At 37.9% G+C, this 24,075-nt stretch overlaps 1 protein-coding gene across 1 annotated transcript in view; it reads right to left on the reverse strand.

Annotated features, from left to right (window-relative positions):
* Positions 1–155: 155 nt before the first annotated feature.
* The window catches only part of LOC134749940 (ceramide synthase 5-like), a 36,232-nt gene continuing 12,312 nt past the window's right edge, over positions 156–24,075 (reverse strand). Inside the window, exons 4-8 of the mRNA XM_063684967.1 lie at positions 13,854–14,075; positions 12,779–12,897; positions 11,038–11,182; positions 10,135–10,214; positions 156–9,669 (exon numbers count right to left, since the gene is read on the reverse strand). Of these exons, the coding sequence (XP_063541037.1) occupies positions 9,663–9,669; positions 10,135–10,214; positions 11,038–11,182; positions 12,779–12,897; positions 13,854–14,075 (573 nt within the window). The 3' untranslated portion in view covers positions 156–9,662. The remainder of the gene's footprint in view (positions 9,670–10,134; positions 10,215–11,037; positions 11,183–12,778; positions 12,898–13,853; positions 14,076–24,075) is intronic.

The following is a 24,075-nucleotide window of genomic DNA, read 5'->3' on the forward strand; positions in this document are numbered from 1 at the left end:
CGGCCTTATGATTTTTTGTTGTTAGATCGTATGAAGCACTTTTAGTGCAATATTGATTGTTGCGTTTGTACTGTACAGCTAGTAATAATAGCTGGTAGATAGATTTACGTTTTATGTATAAAAGTATGGAAGGTACTTTAAATAAAATAATGACATTCACAGTATAAATTCGTAGTTTTATTTCTCAAACCACACGAACACTGATGTTACTAATATCTAATTGGTAGTTTAAATGTATTCACATCTTCACATGACAAACATTCTTTAGAAACGAATTTAACATGTACAAAAGTTCCGATCCCGGTCCATGAAATATGATTTGACAGCATGTATAATTATGTTTATTTTATTGGTAAATTAGCAAGAACTAATTATTAAGTAGATATCTTCAGCTATATTTAAAGAAATTCAAATAACCATTCGATTAATCCGCCAAAACATATTTCCTAGACATTTTAACTATTGTAACGCCAACTAAAATTTCGATTTTCATACGCGGTAGGACCTCTTGATTTATGTACCATTTCGTACCTTGTCACAAAAACAATAATATCAATTCTAGCGGCTTTCATATTGACAGTCAGTGTGACATAGTACGAAATTTTCGTGTATTCCCAAATATGGATCATGTAAACAGGTCTGAAATAAAGCATTTTTATTTTATTTTATATATTTTATTAGCCCCCGCCTGAATCATATAATGTAGGGGTTCAGCGTTAAATAATTTACATCATAAATGTAAAAAAAATGTTTACTGGTTTCATGATAACAACTACCTATAACGAATATATAGTTATGTAGCAGATTTGATCACTATTTTAGTAATTACCCTCCTCCTTTGGCAGTCGGGCAAAAAAGTAAGTATTTCACGAATTGAAATTTTAACTGTTCAATATAGCAACTATCAAAATCGACATTTATATAGTAAAAAACCGAGGCGGTCACAGATGGGAAGGATTTATTCCCATTTGTCCCCGCCGGCCACCGATGGGAATGGATCCTTACCATGTGTGCCCGGAATGAATGAATCATTCCCATTTGTGTCCACCCCCCGGCTAGGGGCGGGCAGATGGGAATATACCGCACCTTTTCCCATCTGTGTCCGGGCGAGACAAATGGGAATTAACCGAAATTGTACATAAATCAAATTCCTTGATTTTCAATGATTTCATCGCCAAAACAACCTTCGCACTATAAAATAGGGTTTAAATTTGTTTGGCAAGGTATCGCAACAAGTCGGCGTTAAGAAAGTTAAATAACTTATTCTATTCACAGTATTATATATAATTTATTTTAATAGCTTCAGAGATAACATGGTAACGGCCAAACAGTAAGTTAATTACATCCGTTTCAACACACTTATAACAACACTAACATAAGTTTCAACAAGAATAATTTGTTTAATCTGAAACGTAAGTCATAATTTCATACAATAAATTTGTATTTTGTATTCTCATTTGTCCCCACCCCACGTGACCGCCGTTATACAAGAGGCGGGAGCAAATGGGAATGATTTATATGCAGAGCCTATTCCCATATCTGTGCCCGGCGGGGGCAAATGAGAATACACCCAATTTTGAATTTTGATACCTTTATTCCGTAGGTATTCCAATTTTAATTTGTCCTTTTAAAAGGACATTGGGACTTCGGAGGTAATGAGAGTACCAAGTAGGTAATTCTCTTATCCGTACTAATAAAGGACGACCTATTTTAAGATTCCGCAGATTCCAAATGGATAAAAGTAACAAATATCAGTAAATATGAATCATCGTCCACACTGTTACCTGAAAATAAACCTTATTGCAATAACATAAGGTCCATCGGTGGTCAGGTGTTTCTTTTAGAATATAAATATCAATGTTGGCGACCCGTACTCTCTGGAATGTATTAGTCAACTATCTACAGGATCGGGGTCAAACCAATATTTTGTGAATTTCTTAATTTAAAAAAAACCGGCCAAGTGCGAGTCGGACTCGCGCACGAAGGGTTCCGTACCATTACGGAAAAAACAGCAAAAAAATCACGTTTGTTTTATAGGAGCCCCATTTAAATATTTATATTATTCTGTTTTTAGTATTTGTTGTTATAGCGGCAACAGAAATACATCATCTGTGAAATTTTTTACTGTCTAGCTATCACGGTTCATGAGACATGGTGACAGACAGACAGACAGACGGACAGCGGAGTCCTAGTAATAGGGTCCCGTTTTTACCCTTTGGGTACGGAACCCTAAAAACAGACACACCAATCCCTTGAGTTCCAGAACTTGCCAGCGAAAAAACGACCTTAACCGTTTCATCTTAGAATAGAATTTTGTCTGCCATTGCTGACCCGATATTGCGTCCGTGGGACTCGAGGGGTTCAAACTAAAACTATCTGCATTTGTGAAGGTCACATCTGCCCCACAGCGTGTAAAAACCGTAAATGGTGTATTCCAATTTGTCTCTGCCCCAGGTGACCGCCGCCATACATGAGGCGGAGACAATAGGGAATGATTCATATGAATGCACCTCTTTTCATATATGTGTCAGGCGGGGACAAATGGGAATACACCACATATAAATGATATTCAAAAACTCATGTTTACCGTATTTTCGAGTAGATTCCAAGTTAAAACTCATTTATTTGTCCATTTACGGCTGTTATGCGTGGTAGGGCAAAATCAAAAAGTCTGAATAACCTATGATATCGTAGGTACAAACCAGTTTTTTTATCGTACTATGGAACACGAACCGTAATAACATAATTAATTTGGTTCACATTTGTGTAAACAATAAAATTTTATTATTTCGTGCAATACAGTTTCATATGAACTTTTTAAAGCTCAAACAAAAAGTATCATGTGGCTCAGCCAAAACTGATGATCGAGTAATTATCAAAATGCCGAAAATGAACTTTAATTAGATTTTGAGTGTTTTTCGGTAATAACCGAATACTTTCAATTAAAAACTAGTTCAATATCAAGTAAGTCAGTGACAGCGCGGTCGCCTTTTGCGCTGAAAAGTTATTAACATTAAACTCGGCTCTATGTACATAATATGGGGCATTTTCTATGAAAAGGGTCCTTATTGTCGATGGCGCTTACGCCGCACAGCGCCGCGCGGCAATGTATTTATATCGGAGCATCGTTAATAATGACGTAAGCGCCATCGACAATAAGGTCCCTTTTTATAGAAAATACCACATATATGCGACATCATTTGTGAACGTACTTTAATCTATCGTATGTTGTAAATAATAATAAACAAACAACAAGCTCTCAAACATATCTGCTTGTTTTCCCTAATTACCTAATTATTTTATATATAGGTAGTTACCAAAGAAATAAAAAAATAATGCTTTTAACACCTAGTTCAAAGAACACATACTTATGTAAAAATAAATAGACATTTTTACTCCTGTAAACTAAAATGCTGTTACAAGTTTTGTAACACAAATTCAATTGTAATAAACAATGTTTTTTGTTCGGGATCATTGCCAAAAATAAAGTTACACGCAATTTTGATACAATAACTACAAATTACCTTAAAAATATAGTGGACAAATTAATCAATTTTAGACAACAATTTTGCTGTACATATATAAATCGGTACATCTAATATGTATTAATCGTATATTACGAATGTAGTTCAAAGCAACATTCGTCAAAAAATTTAACACATGATGTAATGTGAATATAAAGTGACATTATTTGAGATCTCACTGTTTATAGCAAAAAATCATTAATTGTATAAGTACATGTGTGATATCTTAGAAAATATCTTGCTTCGAGTTTGACATTAAACACACGAGTGCCGGGAACTCGGTGGGTTCTCTGTTCGTAGTCCCTTTCCTTTACAAAGCTGAAAAACGCTGGGAGCGGCTACGAGCGTAGCGCTGCGAAAAAGTTGGCAGTGAAAGCCTTCTTGAGCTTACCGTGGGACTTAGTCAATTTGTGTAAAAATGTCCTTTAATATTTATTTATTATTTAATGCGTAAATGTAGATGTCACTGTAATAGTAAAGCTGTATACCATGGAGACTATATAAAGTAGCCAAATCTCTATGAAAAATGTCCATCAAAAAACAGTAATTAGACGGCGCCACCATACACCGAAATACTACCAAAAACAACCTACGTAATTAATTTGGTCGGGTTATTTGTTGCCTTATATGGTTCATGTTATACTCATGTCCCAGAGCCTAGCTAGCGCCACCGGAGAAGGAATTATTATTTAAAGCTGAAAGCGGTCACTTTCAACAATTCTGTCATAAGAGATTGGCATCCTTTCTATACCATCCATACTGTATACATTATGCGAACTCTTGTCAAAAGTTGACATTTGACAATTGAGTTGACCGCAAAATATATGGCGCTTATAGCGCCACCTAGGCTTGCTGTCAAACTCGAGAAATTTTCTACAATTAATAATTCTTTGGTTATAGTAAGGTCTAATTTCGGTTTCGACGCTCTGTATCCCTAGTGTAAATTTTATTGGATAGCGCGACGAGCGTTCGCGTCTGTGTTATGTCTATTTTGTATGGTATTTTGAACGGCGCGCCAAGCGGGACGTTTTGGAAACTCAAAATCCCATACAAAATGACACAACGCACACGCGTATGTCATGTCACGCTATCGAATGAATTTTACACTAGGGATAAAGGTTGTTTTATTAACTTTCTATGTATATATATATGAGTATATATACATTTTCATGTTATAATCGAGTGGTTATCAAAATGTACCTAATATCAATAGTAGAGATAATATTAAAATATAATTATTAAATTAATCTCAATTTACACACTTACAATACTGTGTTGTTTTATTAAGGCGACTTTTATCGTGGTATCATTATCTCTTTTCGAGGCTAGTCTTTTAACCCATTATTATGGGTTAAAGGACCCTTATGAATTACTAGCTTTTGCCCGCGACTTAGTGGACTTAGTAACCCCAGCTAGAAATAATAGCGCCTGGAGAGTCTTATAGCAATCATTCAATTTGAGCATAATATGCACACAAATATTAGGCGACTCATTAATTATCTCAATTCACCCATGATTCCACCCCGCTTTTCACCCTCTTAAGGGATTATTTTCGGGATAAAAACTATCCTATGTGCTTCCCCGGGACTCAAACTATCTCTACGCCAAATTTCAACTAAATCGGTTCAGCGGTTTAAGCGTGAAGAGGTAACACACAGACAGACAGACTTTCGCATTTATAATATTAGTATGGATAAGGCATAAGGGTGTTAGATATTATGCAAAATTGAACCCTATCACTTTGAAACAAAGTTCAAAATCATGTGGGAAATATATTCCCTCTGCCTTACAGGCTTAATTTAAAACGTAAATACTCTTTTATTGATGACTACAACTAAAGAATATTTTGGCACTGCCCTTTAAATAAAATCGGACAAGTGCGAGTCGGACTCGCCCACCGAGGGTTCCGTACTTTTTAGTGTTTGTTGTTATAGCGGCATCAGAAATACAGCATCTGGTAAAAATTTCAACTGTCTAGCTTCTACATAATGAAGAACATAGTGTTACTAACCATGTGATACCACGCATATAAAGTCGCCTATTCTGTATAACAATTTACGTATTATTTGAAAATTATAATTATAACACTAGTTTAGGAGCAAATCTGACGGAAACACAATAGAAGTATTGCAACGAAATTATATGTATTGAGTTTTTTAGAGGAATTAGTTTCAACAGCTATACTACTACTAGGTAGTATTTAAGTAGCTTCACTGTTTAACCCTTTGAACGCTAAGAACACCTAAAGGCGTCGTAACTAGATGTGAACACAGCGCCATGAATACATATTAGTGTTATAATACATATGGCGTACGCAATCAAAGTAACTTTTACACTTTCAAGTAAGGTTTACATTAGAGATGCACCGGATATTCGGTTACTATCCGGACCTTGTTTTAATTTCCGTCCGGATACCGGATAGTAACCTATTATCCGGCTGCGTACCGTATAGTAAATTTGCTTAATTTCGGAGTAAACAAATTAGATTTAAGAAACAGTCACAGTCATAAATGTCATATTCGTACTCGTTTATTATATATATATATTTTTATGAAATAGGAGGCAAACGAGCAGACGGATCACCTGATGGTAAGCGATTACCGTCGCCCATGGACACCCGCAACACCAGAGGGGTTGTAAGTGCGTTGCCGGCTTTTAAGATGGGAATTTTAAGCAATTTAATCATTCCACTCACTTGCACGCGCACTCATGTCTAACCTAGAAATGAGTCCGCGCGAACGTTCACTACGAACAGGTTAAAACCTACACAATGCGCACCTGAAAAACCGAAATGTAGGTATAGTTCCGCCGGCCGGATACCCAATATACGGACGATGGTCAGGCCGAACATCCGGTATTCGTTGCATCTGTAGTTTACATTGGCTCGATTGCGCCCGTGACCAAGGCGTGTGTTGGACACTGTAAGTTGAACAAACACATGTTTCAAATAGGAAAGATACAAGATCCGACATGCAGGTTCTGCCAGGAGTCAGAGGAGACTGCAATGCACATTCTCTGTTCCTGTGGACCACTAATGTCAAAAAGAAGTACCTACTTAGGGCGGCACGTACTGCAACCCTATGAGGTACAGAACATTACGGCCCAAAGAATCTGGAATTTTCTGGATTCAACGGGCATTAGTAATGAGCTTTAAAGGGCCGTCACAATAGATCACTGTTTGGTCGACGTGACACTCAAAGGCCCACAACGCCCCAATAATAATAATAATAAGGCGTGTGTGTGACGTTTTTCTTCATGACGTAAGCGTTTAAGCGTTCAAAGGGTTAAACAGCATGCATATTGTGGAAGATCACGTATGCGTAATGCATATCTTGAAATCAATCTGCTGTACGTTATAATACTTCTATTGTAGACCCTACATATAAGTAGAACAACTAAAACCGACTAAATGGTCCCAGCCGCGATTAATATAGCTAGCTCTTACATTTGGTATATTTAGTAGACGAAATTGCATTTTCAAATACGCTACTACTTAGACAAAAAAAAAATATACACGGTGGCCAAAAATAAGTGCATTCCCGTTGCCAGGGAGGTTTTGGGATTATACTGAGCAACTTTTACTATGGAACCAACCACGAAATCCCGAAAAAAAATTTACTCTCCCATAAAAAATGGACCAGCCAAAATATATGAAACAGCCAAATTTTTTTTCACGATTTTGGGGTGGGTGCCATAGTAAAAGTTGCTCAGTATAATCCCAAAACCTCCCTGCCAACGGGAATGCACTTATTTTTTGGCCACCGTGTATACAAAGTGATTTTTTTTCACCAGCCATACTGCGTTCACTACGTGAATTTATAGGTTATACTTAAACAACTTTTATTATGGGACCAATGCCGAAATCGCGAAATGTTTTATAGAAATCAGCGGCATCACATCAGACGGAACGTATGAAACAGCCTAATTTTTTTCACGATTTCGGCATTGGTCAAAAAATAAAAGTTGTTCAGTATGACTTATAAATTCACTATGCAGGGTATGGCTAGTGGAAAAAAAAACCTGTATAGAATAGAAATATAATAGCTAAACAGGACCATATATAATATATGTCGCACGACTTAACATAACTTATATCTTCGCACGCACTTCATTAAATAGAAGATATACCGACAACATATATCGAAACTGTCATTTGTGAAAAGTCGCTTTCAAAAATGCAATTCCATAACTGTACAAAACTATACTCTCAAGTATAAACTACGTGTCCTAAAAATGCATTTCGAAAACCATTTTTAGACTAAATCGGTACAAGTTTAAGAAAATCGTGGAAGCTACGGAGTGGATTAAAAGCATCAAAAACTCGTACAAGAACTGTGATCTTAAATTTTTTACGAAAAGTATTTATAATTTCAGTTATTTCTTTTATTCTAAATTTCATCATAATGGTTCTCTAATAACTTGTCAAATTTCTGGAAATATAAAGGACGTAGAATGATACAAAATAACTATTATAGTATTCATTGTGACAAAGTTCTATTTGTGTACACAATTTTCTGTACAGGGTGCGTAGCCAACATGCCAATCGCTTGCGCTAAGTAGCGAACGAAACGCAATGGTCACACATAGTGTCGCATATTAATGGAAGAGAATGGAATAGACGCAAAGCGTTTCGTTATCGTAGCGTAAGCGGTTGTCACCTTGGCTAGGCACCCAGAAAACATTAAGTTGTAGTATATACTACAAATTATTGTTATGCATCTCGGCAATATAAGTAGATGTGTCGCAAAATATTATATTTACCAATAAAATAGTCAAATGTTGCCGAGGTGAAATTGTTGTAATGAGGAAGTATTTATCGTGAATATTGCTTACTCTTTTAATAGGTACCGTCAACCGGGGTGAATAGGGATGGCTGGGGTGAATAGGGACAAAACTTTAAATGTGATTTACCTGACAAATGCTCAAAAATACCCACACAAATAGTAACATCCGATTGGAAATAGTAGTTCATTTTATACAGGCTGGCTAAAAAATAAGTGCATTCCCGTTGCCAGGGAGGTTTTAAGATTATACTGAGCAACTTTTACTATGGGACCAACCACGAAATCGCGGAAAAATTTTTTACCCTTCCAAGAAAATGGACCAGCCAAAATGTATGAAACAGCCAAATTTTTTTTCGTGATTTCGGGGTTGGTCCCATAGTAAAAGTTGCTCTGTATAATCCCAAAACCTCCCTGGCAAAGGGAATACACTTATTTTTTAGCCACAATACAATTTGTGTAGGTATTTTTTAAGAAATTGTCAGGTAAAAAAAACACATTTTTAGTTTTGTCCCTATTCACCCCGGTTAACGGTACTTCTAATTAGCAATGAAAATTGAAAGGGAACTAATCGATGTTTCAAATCCTCTAATTAATCAATTATTCTGTTGGGAATAACAGGTTTATCGACTAGTTGAATCAACTTTTCAATCTTTTCATACTATTTTTACCACTTTAACCAGCAGTATTTTCTGAAATATTAAGTGCCAGTTGCACCATCTGCACTTGACAGACTGATCAACGTCACCCGGCGCGCCGCGGCAGTTTACTATGAAACTTTCCGTACAATAAAAATCAGCGAACTCTTTAACGATGACAAACAGTTTGGTGCAACCGACCCTAAGAGTTGCCTTAGCTTAAATGACAGTCTGGTGTTGTGTCGTTCTCGAGTAAAAGGTACATTGTCGCTTACCATAAGGGTGAAATTTGCTTGCATCTCTATACGAATAACATGTCAGAGCGTCCTTGTGGTAAGCGACTATTTGGTACCTTTTACTTGAGAACGACACATTTATTCCACTTCGGTAAACGTATTTATTTTAGCACATGCCCATTTTATGAAACGTCAGATGACAACCAAAACTCACTAATAACTAAAAAAAATAAACAAAAATCAACCTTAATATGGTATTCATACGGTTCACTATGGCTATGAACTTTAAGTGGTAATTAGTGAGTTTTTGGCTTAAAATACAGTTGAAAGTGTCTTTTCAAAAGTTTTTTGAATAGATTTCCGGTTTTCGAGTTACAAGCAAATGAGCATAACGGCCAGTACTTATTATAATAGGAGTGAAAATTAAACTGTACATAATATGGAGTCCAGCGTTTCCTGGTTTGCAGCGTGATCCTCTGGTTATTAGTCTCTGAAAAGATAAATATAGATTGTTTTACTCTGTTTAATGGCTCCTCTATACGATGGCCCAGCGAGATGGCCATGCGATGGTTGAGAGCACGCACTATGAAATGGGCCACGTGTAGATGTGTACGCACGCACCATCGCTGGCCCACTACCTTTGATATGCGGACGAAAAACAGACACCGTGGCCATCCCATCGCCATCCCGCCGTGCCATAAGCCATCCGACACCACTACCCTCTCTACACGCTGGCCCATCTTAGTGGGCCAGTATTATGGCCCATCGTGTAGAGGTGCCATTATACTTTGAGGTAAAATAATAAATATGGTCGAAGTAAAGTAATTTCTGAGCTAATTTTAATAACTATCTTGTATAGTAAAATTTTACTTGCAAGATTTGAACCGTACAAACATAGATACTTACGTACATTGCAAGTTAATAAAAAGCTTGTAAAAATAGATATGTGTATTACTTGTGTAGTCGCGCCGTGCCGTTGGACCGGTTGGAGCTATCGCTCAACTCATCTGAACTGCTGCGGATGTCACCGTCCATCTGAAAATCATTAGTTTTTTTAATAACATGCATTCTACCGGAACTGAACCACAAACTTACCAAAATATTACTGAAAACACCAAGAAGCCAACTACGTAAAATAGTAGGATTAATAACAGGACATAACACACTAAACAAACACCTACATATTATGGGTAAAACGGACAGCCCCATGTGCAGAGCGTGCATGGCAGAAGAAGAAACAACAAAACATATTCTCCTAGACTGTAAACAGGTAGAAGTATATAGGAGCAAATACCTAGGGAATCCATGCACACTAAAGGAAGCAACTAGCAACCTGAAGACCTTGCTAGGCTTCGTGGAGGAGCTGGGGTGGTTAGAGTAGCGCTACCTCGTTTCACGCAAAATAGGCACATTGGATGTCGATTTGCGGAAAATGCCCAGCAAAACTAACTAAACTAACTAACTAACATGCATTTGAGTTTGACGTGGCTAAATGAATGACAAATAAACAATGAATAAAGGCGATTTGTACCACGCGTAGTTAAAGAACTGATCAACGCTAAATGTGGCGGCGGCACGTGTGATCCACTAGAGAACTGTCAAGGTTTTCTTAGAAGCTAATTGTCGTGTAGCGTCTCTTGGTACGCTTAAAATCAAATTAGGCCACTTTCTATGGAGATTTCTACATCCACACTAACATTCTACTGCTAACATATTATTTTTTTATGATGAATAGGCAGGCGTTTGACCACGATCCCACTTGATTATTTTATAATTATTTTAAAATAGATTATTTTTAACTTTTTAATTAGTTTGTCATGCTACGGAAACAAAACTTATTTATTTCACAATAGGCTACCTTTCCAGCGTATATGGCCTTGTAGGCGATCTGTAGTATAAGCCACGTCCACACCACGTGCAGCACCAGCAGCAGGCAGAGCAGCGAGTTGAAGATGAAGTAGGCCGGGAACATGGGCAGCAGCATCGGCGCTCGAATTAACGTGCTGAAATTAATTTTGTTTTTTCAGGTTTTGCGTTAAAAAAAAAAAGTGACGTATATAGTTTCACGGGTCACAGTCAAAGTCTGTGCAGAGTTGGTTTAGACGGCTATACAGTTTTTTTTTTAAGATTAAAATTTTTCTAACCTCAAAAGTAGTGGTAATTAACAGTTTCTTCCGAAATTCCTATGATATCTAAGGCGGTTTTTAGTGTCACGCGAACCGTCCGTGCGGATTGCTCCGCACCGGACCAATATGTATTAAGCTCAGGGAGCGTTTTAGAGAGTTTTCTCATACAATTTGGCGGTGCGGAGCGATTCGCACGGACGGTCCGCGTGACACTAAAACCCGCCTAATATTATAGCAAACAATAATATGTATACGACACCGTCGACACCAATAAATCAGTGCAGTTACTCAGATTTCATTTTGGAGGAAAAAAGTTGCCACTAATATTGAGGTTATAAAATCTCTAATCTGAAAAAAAAACGGACTAAAATAAAAGAGCGTCATTGAGGTTTTCGTCAGGGGTGTATCTACCATAGGACCAAAAGATGCTATGGCCTGGGGCGGCACACACAAAAAGTCGAACCTCACGGCCAGTTTTGGGCGGGAAACCTCAAGATTCTTGAAATACCATGGTTGACATTCAATAAATGATATAATATGATATGATTCAGGCCAAATCTACAAGTACATCGCAGATTAGGCGGCTTGGGACAGTTGGAACTCCAGCGATGTTACATTTGCTTTGTCCCATCACATTACAGTTGTACATTCCTTTTTGAAGAATCCCATACCAAAGTCGTTTAAGAAATCCACATCAGGACCTTTGGAACCAACATTTTGCTTATATGGATGCGTGCACTTTTTACAACATCAATAATAAAATTATAGTATACGATGCAGAAGAACGCCACTTAATCTAAACGACCTAACAAGACAGTCACGTAACAGGTGAGTGTAGCAATTACGTCGATGATCCTATATGATATTAACTTACAATAGACCTTGTACCACAATGCCGTTTAACCCTGACATTTCAAAAATGACAATCGAATGTCATTCTTACTCATCTAAAATAGAACACATGTTTGAAGTGCCGTATGCGGGAAATATATATCCCTTAAAACAGGAAAAGGATTAATATGTTACAAGAGTATTAAATAACTTCGACTATCTGCAGTAACCGTTTAATGGCCCTAATGTTTAAAATAATCACTAACATTACGTTCTCCATACACAAATGTAACAAGTTTCCGATTTCGCAGTTATGGAAACGGTTTATATCGCGTATTGATTTTTTAATACATCCCGACGTATCGAACCCTTTACAGCGTTCGTGGTCCGTCACCGTAGTTTTATATCATGAGTAACTATCGCGGTAACCGAAGACAATATAAATTTCGGAAAGTTTCTGACGGAAATTATTTATTTAATCGTATGGCATATGATAACAATTGTGAAATAGACACAGTGTAAGTGTTGTAAGTAATTAAAGATCTACATATAGACCAGTGAGTCACTTTATGTCTTCGTCGCTCAGGATGATCAGGTCTTCGGGAGGTTAGTGACATTCTCATCAATAAGTGGGGCACTCACCTCCAGATAATGTAGTAGGGGTAGATGAAGATCCTCGTGGTGATCCAGGTGACTATGAGCCCCAGGAACAGCGTGTCGCACGTCCTCTGATAATTCGCGTACTTTGTGGCCTTCACCGCCTGAAAACGACACGACGAAATGTACAGTACCGGCCAATAATATAGCACCTCCATGTTTTTACGGTCTAACTTTTTTTTATATTTGTGAGTGACTTCCACATCACTGCTATAGGTAGTCTAGTAGTATTCCTTTGTATGGGCGATAAGAAAAATTGGTCTCATGTAATGGTTTTTTCATAGTTTTTTTTTTAATGTATTGTCAATTTCATTTTTTTACTACAGGTTTTTTAGTTATATGCTGTGTATCCTATTGTAATTCACAGTATTTCATTGCAGTATTCATCATATACTTGTATAAAATGACTAGTAAAATATGCAATCTACAAACTAACCTATATTGTTTACTCTATACAAGTTCATAGAAAAACACTCAAAGGTGATATATTATTGACCGGTACTGTATGTCGACATTTTATGATCAGCAGACTTTATACGGCAAATACTAGGCCTCTCTCTTACGAGGTTCTCATACTGATGCGGATCCGCACACCGCCCTGGTGTGTGAGCGAGCGAGTGCGATGGATGTATATGGGGGTGGCCCGCTTGCACACCGGAGCAGCGTGATGAATCGCATACAATGTGAAGAATGCCTTATTGTACAAAAAAAGGGGTTTGGAGTATACCCATTGTCAGCCAAATGTGGGCTTCGGACTTCAAACAAACAACAAAATAAGGAACATTTTTTCCTGTTTATTAACTCGGGACGGCTCTTTGAAACCACTCCGTAAAAGACAACGGTCTTCTTCCATTTGAAATGAAAATAATGTATTTAAAACAACACAGAGTCTTAAATTCATTCATTCATTTGTCCTTACCTCGCGTGACCGCCGCCATACACGAGGCGGGAGCAGATAGGAATGCACCTATTCCCATCTGTGCCCGGCGGGGACAATATCCCAAGCTTAATTCTCTAGAGTGTGTATTATTTAGCAATGTGCTGATTAAATATAACTTACCTCAACAAATATATCTGCACAATCATGCACCAAGAGAACTAGCGTTCCTATCCGGTGCAGATTGCAGATCCAGCTAAATGACAACAGCAAGATCGTGGCCAGATGATGAACGAACATCTGCCAGAAGTCCTTCCGTTTCACGTCGTGGAACTGCGATATGGTGAGCGACCAGTAGAAGGCTGAGGAGATCATGTAGTACCACCACACGTCGTTCGTTAGGCCCTGGAACGAAAGAGGTTTAGTGAGTGTTATTTTAGAAAGTAATAGTAGGCTGTACTAATGTCGGCTTTCGCCAATGATTTACTTCTTTAACCTTCTTTTAAGGCTCCAGTAATAAGGCAAAATTTCTACAAAATAAGGGCCAATAACTTATCTTAGAGAACCATTCATTAAGTATTACTTTACCCTACTAAAATATAGTATATACACGGTGTTACTTGAGCCACTGAAAACCTGAGACACCCCAACAGATTTTTTTTATTATAAACTCATCTTGAGTATTTATTCTTTAATGCGATACATATTTAAAAAAATATTCGTTGTTTACTTTTCTTAACAATTCTATTCGACTGGTAATTCTACACAAGATACTTCGTCGTTTGAGTGACGTCAAACAATTGCTAGTTACCATCGTAAACACTGTTACCTGACTATTTGCATACCTTACTGCAACGAGTTAAGGTTTACCAATGGCCAGTTAAGGGTGTTGTTCATTGACAAATAACGTGTCAAATGCTAGTTATTGATATTGTCGCATTACAAACTTGTAGACTCGTCATGTAAAAATAATAAAAAATAATAAAAAAATTACCCCCATTAAAATTTAGCGCAATCGATTCTCCTATCGATTCTGAACAAACTGTTTTTAGGTTTTCAGTGGGTCATGAAACACCGTGTATATTATTGAGCTAGCTCAGCAAACTTTTTGACCCGAGCCAAAGCCAGGCAACCTTTTCTCGGGCCCAATTGTGTGGAATTTAGCAAGTTTCTCGGACCGAATTAGCAGACATTTTTCATTTTTGTCACAACGCTATGACTGTGTACACATTAGTGCTCCTCCCCGCGTCATCTTCGCACATACGTGTTTTCCCGTATACGTACTTTGAATCATAGTTCCGCTTACCCCAAATGCAGGTTAATGGTGAAATCAACGGAATCGGGCATGACTAACATTTGTTTACGAACCGGCATCAGGAAGGTCAAGAACGGAATGTAAACAAAGTAAACAAACCGACCGCGTGCCGACATGTTGATGGTGTAACTTGTAATAGAGTTTAATCAGATTAGTGATGAATCAATACTGCTTATTGACACTCGATAACGACTTGCACTAAACTTGTTACTAGAAATAGAGTGAACTGACGTTTGTGAGCGTGTAGTTATGTACAGTTGCCATCAGATATATCGGAGCGGCCGAGGTGCTCACAAATATCTGAACAAGCCCCTATTGTCAAGGCGTTAAGTGCGTATTTAGATATTTCTGAGCACCTCGGCCGCTCCGATATATCTGATGGCGACTGTACAATTCGTTCTTCTAGGATAAGAGCTAGACTACTTCGCAGTACGTAAGCATGAGGTACAGAATCAGGCACTTGTTCTGCTCATCATTGGCTTCGAATACGATTACTAGTAATAGCTCATGTACAAGTGGTCTATTACGTGTTATCTATTGATATCTTAGGGTCGGTTGCACCAAACTGTTTGTCATCGTTAAAGAGTTCGCTAAATTGTATTGTATGGATAGTTTCATAGTAAACCGCCGCGGCGCGCCGGGTGACGTTGATCAGTCCGTCAAGTGCGGATGGTGCAACTGGCACTTATTCTGTTCACACGATGAATCAGGAATGGTCATACGATCGGTGTTCCCTGGCAATGAATCTTGTGTAAAGAAAGGACATTACTATAAATATTGGGTATTTGATAAATTTTTATTAATGGTACCCGTGGATCAGGTTTGTTTTGAGGATCAAATGTCTGTATGGGACCCATTGTCTTAAAGCAATACAAAAGTCACAAATGATCGTCAAATTCTGGCACACGCACTTTACTGACGAAACGCTTCTAACAAAATGGCAATACATCGTGACGTCACCATGTAACGTCGATATTGCTCAGAAGCAGTTTCGATGTATGGAAAACAAGGAAACTGCTATTTTATCGGTGAAATATTGCGTTTATGTATATTGTTGCTATATAATATAATTATTTTAATAAATTGCAAGAACCGTTCCGTACCCAAAGGGTAAAAACGGGACCCTATTTCAAGACTCCGCTGTCCGTCTGTCTGTCTGTCACCAGGCTGTATCTCAAGAACCGTGATAGCTAGACAGTTGTACAATACACATGCGATTGGGTAGTTCGCAACTCGTGTCGATTTAAATTCACTACTTGCGAATTTCCTATTTTTCGCACTTGTATCGTAAAAAACTATTATATAATGAGCAGCGTGTCCATCTGTTCTGCTTATCAATGGGTTTAAACACGATTACTAATACCAAGTCAAGTCGTCTATTAAGTATTACGTGTTATCTATTGTCTATTATTCTGTTTACACGATGAATCAGGAATGGTCATACGATCGGTGATCCCTGGCAATGAGTCATGTGTAGATTAGATGCTAATCGATTATGCGTGATTAGTGCCTATACAGGTGTGCAGTCTCTAAAGGGTTTTATAATGAGTCGTTTCGTAAAGCCTGAAAAATGTTTAATTTTACTTTTTAATACAGTTGCTCAAAAAGTGGTACTTTTTGTGGCTGCGTAGCGTGCGAGAAGCTCAATTTCTCGAACTAGTGCTTTTTACTTTTGAGTTCCAAACTATACTTTCGAAACGCAGTTAAAATTGAATTTAGCGCGGTGCAGGTACCAGGGCCTCATGAGTTACTCGGAGGTGTCGTTGACCAACCCGCGCCGGGCCCGCGGCGGCCGCGGCCGGGGCGCGCACGAGTATGAAGGTATCGCGGGCTGCGGCAGCTCAAGTATCTTAGCTGTATAGGTACTTTTGGTTTTGGTTTGGTGGTATGATTCTACTAATGATATATTAATTTATTATTTTTTCGCAATTGTATTAAAAAACGTCGTTTACAACACGTGTGAAATGTCTTTTTACCACTCGTACCGAGTCTTGAGATACCTCGGTACTAGTGGTAAAAAGACATTCTTTTCACACTAGTTTAAAATGTACTATTTTAGGGTTCCGTACCCAAAGGGTAAACAAGGGTGTCCGCCCTGTGGTCTGATACGCTACTTTTCAGGCTGACTGTATTGTAACGCTATAGACTTTATTGCAATGACATAAAGTTCTCCTCATGTCAGTTTACTACATTCATAGACATAGTATAGTAGTTATAGACATGAAACCGAGCGACCAGGGGTAAGGACTGCCCTATATTAAGGCACTGGGCTAATATTGTAATAGGCAGTACAAATTAATAAAGTAAGTAAGTAAGTAGGTATTTGTTTGTATTTGTTTTTGTTTTTATGGCTAGCTCTTAATTATGTAAATGTTGTAAATGTTATAATTAGACTAACACTTAGTTTATAGGTTCCCTAGTTTAAGTATCACTAACAAAATATGCATTTTTTGAAAGTCTGAATTAAATAATTATTATTTTTTTTTTTTTTTTAAGGGAAAGACATATTCATGTATTGACAGTTTAGTGTATGGCAGCATAATCCTTTTCTCTTTCACTTATAAATTTCGGTATTTCGCCATCGCCTCCTACCTATGCTGCCATAACCCGACCATGAAAAAAAAACCCGGTCGGTGATAAGGACAAAGCATGCCACTATTTTCTCTTTCCTCTTATAGGAATAAGACTGTCTTTCTCTATCAAAGAGTGTCAGGCTCTTGATTACATTAGTGTAAATAATGCCCTTTTAGACGTGACAGGTCATTAACCTGCGATGACAGTTAACCTGAATACGTATGCAAATGTGACTATTGGTTTGGTGGTAATCGTGTTCAAATACGCCGCTTTAGGGTTCCGTAGCAGAAGGGTGCTAATAATGAAACCATTTAATTCAAACTATTACTGTCCAGAAACGGGAGGCAGCTATTTTCTATTTAAAATAGCTTTCGGAAATTCCTCATATTATTGTATGGATATCGAAGTGTTCAATTTGCATAATGAAAAACCTCGTTTTCAGTGAAACTGTTTTGAAATTTCCTAGACTTTTTCGAAATTTTTGGAAACTTTCCGCAACTTACACATCTCCTCCCCCTACCTAATGATACACCACCCGATTGCCACGCTCGCAAAACCTCTAAGTTTATTTAGTTATATCAGGTGTTTGAAAACAAGTGTTTGCGGCGAATCGTAGGAGTCTACTGGCCACGGACCATCTCCAATATTAAGAATGGCGCTGGATAGGGATAGGACATGTTTTACGACGGCCATAATACCACCACCTATCCAAGCAAAGGCTGACTTGGAAAATTCTCGGAAAAAGGGGACAAGGTCGCCCACGTACCACCTGCAGGCGCAAAGTGTGTAAGAAGTAGTTAGAATATTTATAAACTTTCTGAACGGCCATTGAAGGAAAATTTACATTTACGGAGCCCTCGAAGCGCGAATCCGACTCGCGCTTGACCATTTCCGATACAACAAGTTTTTATTTACACAAGCGATGGGTAGGTAAGTCAGTTTGCTAAGTATAGAATCGATAGAGCCTAGGTTTTTATCCATTATTTAGTCTAGTATAACGCCGATAGCATTCTAGTCTAAACTGAACTTAACAATCGATATGGATAACCCTTTACATGGCACACTTAAGCGCGCGGTTGTGTTATGCGATAAACGCAGCGTAAGTAATGTAGGAAAAATTACAATGCGCTTACCGCTGCGTTTACCGCGTGAAACAATGTAGTGTAAAAATTACAATGCGCTCACCGCTGCGTTTACCGCGTAAAACAATGTAGTGTAAAAATTACAATACGCTTACCGCGTGAAACAATGTAGTGTAAAAATTACAATGCGCTCACCGCTGCGTTTACCGCGTAAAACAATGTGTAGTGTAAAAGATTCAAAGATTCAAAGATTTATTTGTTCAACATAGGTAAGTTACAAGATGTTAAATACATATTTCAGTATCACTATGTCGTGCCTATTGGCATACAAATTCAATAAAAATACACGCTTATCATATTATCACAGAAAAACAATAATAGTCAAAACAGGGTTATGTCATGCAGTAAATCTTAATTAGGTAATTCAGTCAAAAATTCTATAATAGAGTAATATGCTTTCTCGGTAAGAAAAGCTTTTAGGTTTTTTTTAAAAACAATATTCTTGTATACATGCAATTATATTCGCCGGTAACTTGTTATATATTTTGTGAGCCATTCCAAGTATGCTTTTTTGTAAAAATGCCGTTTTATTTGGTACTTTTTGCATAGACTTTACTTTGTTTTGAAGGCGAACGCTTTTAAACTTACTAAATAGGCTGTGGTTTGTATTTACAAAATTGGCCATTTCGTATATATACAAACATGGCAATGTAAGAATTTTGAGACTCTTGAAAAATGGTTTACATGGCTCAGTGTAAAAATTACAATGCGCTCACCGCTGCGTTTACCGCGTAAAACAATGTAGTGTAATTAGATTATCTGTGTGGCTACTACCAGTATGGCACTGACATAAACGCTATCGAGAACGTAACTTACTTTCTATGCATCTCGCTCGTACTCGCATATTAGTGCGAGCGAGATTTCTAAAAAGTAAATTACGTAGCTGTTAGCGTATATGTCCGTTTTGACACTGTCAGTGACTCATAGTACGGGTACAGAATGTGAATACTGACGTAAAATGGGTGTGCGGCAAACGAATTGCGATTAACGCTGCGTTTATCGCATAAAACAATCGCGCGCATCAGATGTTATAATTTATAAGGCAGATATGACCACCCTTTTTCTTATGCAGAACTTTTAGAACTTAGTGGCGATGAGGCTTGAATCGTATATTTTATTATAGACAACCAAAACAAACCACAAGTAATAAGATTGTAATGTTTACTAACCATGTATGTACCTTTTAGTCTAAAATAAATGTTTTTTTTTAAAACTTCTAGTGACTAATCACAACTTCTTTTAATAGCGGGGGAAACTGTGTATTGGGTATAGTTAACGCTATCTCTACTGAGCTCGTTCACTTACCTGTACTAACAATGGCATTCTGTTAAACAAAAGCCATTATTTCCTTTGTGTCTGAGGCTCACACACAATGGCCACGTGCTCAGGCACAAAGGCCACGCGCTCACACAAAAGAAATAATGGCTTTTGTTTAACAGAATGCCATTGATAGTAGAGGTAAGTGAACGAGCTCAGTAGAGATAGCGTTAACTATAATATTCAAAGCTGTGGGGTGCGTGAGGGATTAATTTATGAAGGGCTAACTGTCAGTGATACGTTTCAGATAAATGTCAGTCATGTAGACCGTCTATTAAAGTCAAAAATGTACTAAGAGCTTCGTCTAAATAAAAAGCAACTTGTAAAATCTACTCAACGATATTGAGGATGTCTGCAATGTAAATTGTATTGTTTATTTTTTTGCCGTAGATTTCACAACGAAATCTAGCTAAACGAAACGTAACTTTTTAGAACATTACCACAATATCGTAAAACTAGCTCAAGGCCACCGTAAAAAGGTAAAAACGCAGTAAAAAATTCGCCGTAACTACTTTTTTAATCCATTTCTGATAAAAATGTTTGTTTTTTGTAAATGTTGCGTGTATTATAACTTTATAAGATGGGTTCGCGTTGTTTTGATAACGATAATTGTTTAGAAGAGTACCTTCGCTCACATTGTTAAATGTAGGTACATCGGTGGACCTTATTTCAATAGGCATAAAGTCCACGATGGAAAGTTACGAGTGTTGCTGTTTGTATAAAGTACCTACAATAAAGTATTGTGTATTGATAAGAAGTATCGTAAACTTTGTCTACCATCACAACCATAGTAATAAAAAAACCGGCCAAGTGCGAGTCGGACTCGCGCACGAAGGGTTCCGTACCATTACGCAAAACACGGCAAAAAAATCATGTTTGTTGTATGGGAGCCCCATTTAAATATTTATATTATTCTGTTTTTAGTATTTGTTGTTATAGCGGCAATAGAAATACACCATCTGTGAAAATTTCAACTGTCTAGCTATCACGGTTCATGAGATACAGCCTGGTGACAGACGGACAGCGGAGTCTTAGTAATAGGGTCCCGTTTTTACCCTTTGGGTACGGAACCCTAAAAAAGTAATAAAAAAAGTGATGCCGTAAGGTATTTCCCACACGGGATAACCTGTTTCCGATAAATTCGTGTGGGAACTGACATTTTTGATCGAGTCGCAGTTGCCAACTATATTAGCCATGCTTTTTTTATATACTACGTTGGTGGCAAACAAGCATACGGCCCGCCTGATGGTAAGCGGTCTCCGTAGCCTATGGACGCCTGCAACTCCAGATGTATTTAGTTATTTCTGTGTAAGAAAGATGTAAATAATAGTGAAGCTACTATTTTTTAAGCCATGCCATGTTTAGTATGGTACCTAGGCAATATTGAGAAAGACGCTAAGCGCCACTTGCACCATCCCACTAACCCGGGGTTAACCGGTTAAACCGTTAACCCAGTGACCCCACTGTCAAATTGTACTGGTAACCATGGTAACTCCAGGTTCAACCGGTTAACCCCGGGTTAGTGGAATGGTGCAAGTGGCGCTAAGTGGTTATAGCTGAGCACACATACTTATACTTAGCTGAGTTTACTAATTGAAATTTGTAAACTAGTGTTTTAAACCTTGCGCTGTCAAACATAGCTTTTGAGACAGTGACAATTTTGTGCGTAGTAACATATTCATATCCATTTTATCGGTAGTATTTAATTACATGTCAACATTAAGATAAAATATATTAAAAATAGCATTGTTATTAATTGAGCGTCTTACAACCAACTCCCTATGGTCGTAAAACGCCTACTCGAGAAGCCTTTTTTTAAACCTGACTTTGGCTCTATTACACTAGGACGCGCGTAGAGCGTAGAGCGGTAGGACTGCGTGGGGAAAATACAGGACACTTCCGCATCACGCGAGACGAACTCGAGAAGCCATTTTTTTAGCTTGGTCTTGGTCTTGGTGCAGCAGTAAAGTCAGCCGGTAGGTGATTAACCTTACGACCCATGACGTTCGTAAGTTTTCTCGATTTTGCGAGTTTATGAAACACACTATTGATTACCTATCTATTAATATAATGTTTATATAATTGAAAGCAAAATATTTACCGACAGTTGAGCCGACGCCCCTAGGAGGATATAAACAAACGGAGAGCTGCCGGAGATCTGCCGATTTTTGCGGGGGAGGGGAACGTCAAATGTATACGTAACGTAAAAATTGCCATGTCAGATAAACGTCAGTCCATACATTGTGTATGACCATTGGCCGACTATTTTCGACAGAGGGGAACGCCTGTTAATGGCTACTTCGTTTGGTTATATCCTCCTAGCGACGCCCCCTTTTAAAAGTAGGGCGGAGACATGTTTTTATTGTCATTTGAGACAATTAATGATATTAGCACTTTTTATTAATTAGGATAATTGTTTTGTGGTAAAAGCCTCCACCCCATGGGGCAAGTGCCCTATTTTACAATTACAATGGAAATCCTCAATAAAATAAATACAACCTCGAAATATTTATGCCGAAGTAACTCTAACCCATTCTAATCTGTTTTTATATCTAAAATATTAAAATGTGAGTAAGATTGGTTAGTTTATTACACAATCTGCCCAAACCAATTGAAATTTTACTACAATATTCTACTGATTGGGTATGTATTGGGAACAGATGGGTTGTCGATTGGCTAATGGAACTGCCAATTTAGTCTCTGAAATATAACAGACCTTAGGGGGCTGCAAAATGACATTGACAAAACGCCAAAAGAATAGAAAAAATGTTTCAGAAGCTACGAAAAGTCACGAGACTATTTCCATATATCATTAGAGTTTTGGCGTTTTCTATCAATTACTGTTATCTAGGCCTTCTTATATTGCAAATAATAGCAACCTTTGTGGCCTTGTTATCTCTGAACCTTCAAAGATTTATTTTAACGACCGTAATTAATGTCATTAACGGGTCTAACGCGAATAAATTTCATTATTTTAACCTTTTTTCCAACGTTTCAGCTAGGTTGCACTAGCTGTGGTCACGGAAGACTGACGTCCCAGCAAAATGTCAATTGAGATATTGGTAAACAACACTAAACTACCCGACATTAGTTTATATAAATGTTCGGGGTAGACAAATAAATGTATTTACCCGTTTCTGTTAAATGTTTATGTGCACGGCACGACACGCAACACTAACAATATCCGCACACTGGTCTGAAGATAGATCCCTTGGTTTCAAAATCTGAATCACTAGTCCCCAAGTTGACGATAATTTGCACCCTGTAGAAATTTTTCGGGTGAGTTTTTTTCGATAGCTTCTTACGATCCGAGGATAATAGTGACGCTCGGTGGAGAGGACTTTGGGTTTGTGTCCTTCCGTCCGTCCGTCAGTCCGACTCGCACTTGGCCGGTTTTTATCAATCATCATCACATTCCAAGCAGACGAAGTCGCTGGGAGAAGCTATAGTCTACTAAATAAGTAACAGGACGAAAGGTATTTTTATTTACGAAATATCTTTTGCCTTAGAAAATGCTCCACCATTTTCTCTAATCAAGCTGCTTTTAATAAGACCTGCGTTTCGACACATCATTCGGGTTAATGCGCTACTAATACCAAGCAATGATATCCACGACGACGCGACCGCAATTTTGTCATAGTCGGACTTTAGTACAAAAAATGCTCTCGATTTCGAATCTTTGTCTACCTATCAAGTCAAGAGGCTAATGTCAAGGGTTCACTAGACTTATACTCAAAAGTCTTAATATCAAGGGTTGTCAAGAAAGATGTAGGTATCGTGTCATCTTGCAAAAATCGATCACAGGCTTGCAGTACCTCTAAAGTATATACAGCCACAGGGTGGCTAAAAAGTAAGCGCATTCCCGTTTCCAGGGAGGTTTTTGGATTATACTGAGCAACTTTTACTATGGGACCAACCACGAAATCGCGAAAAAATTTTTACCCTCCCATAGAAAATGGCCTCCCACATTTTTCTCGTGATTTCGAGGTTGGTCCCATAGTAAAAGTTGCTCAGTATAATACCAAAACCTCCCTGGCAACGGGAATGGACTTATTTT

The sequence above is a fragment of the Cydia strobilella genome, chromosome 19 (genome assembly GCF_947568885.1).
Source record: "Cydia strobilella chromosome 19, ilCydStro3.1, whole genome shotgun sequence".
Taxonomy (NCBI): domain Eukaryota; kingdom Metazoa; phylum Arthropoda; class Insecta; order Lepidoptera; family Tortricidae; genus Cydia; species Cydia strobilella.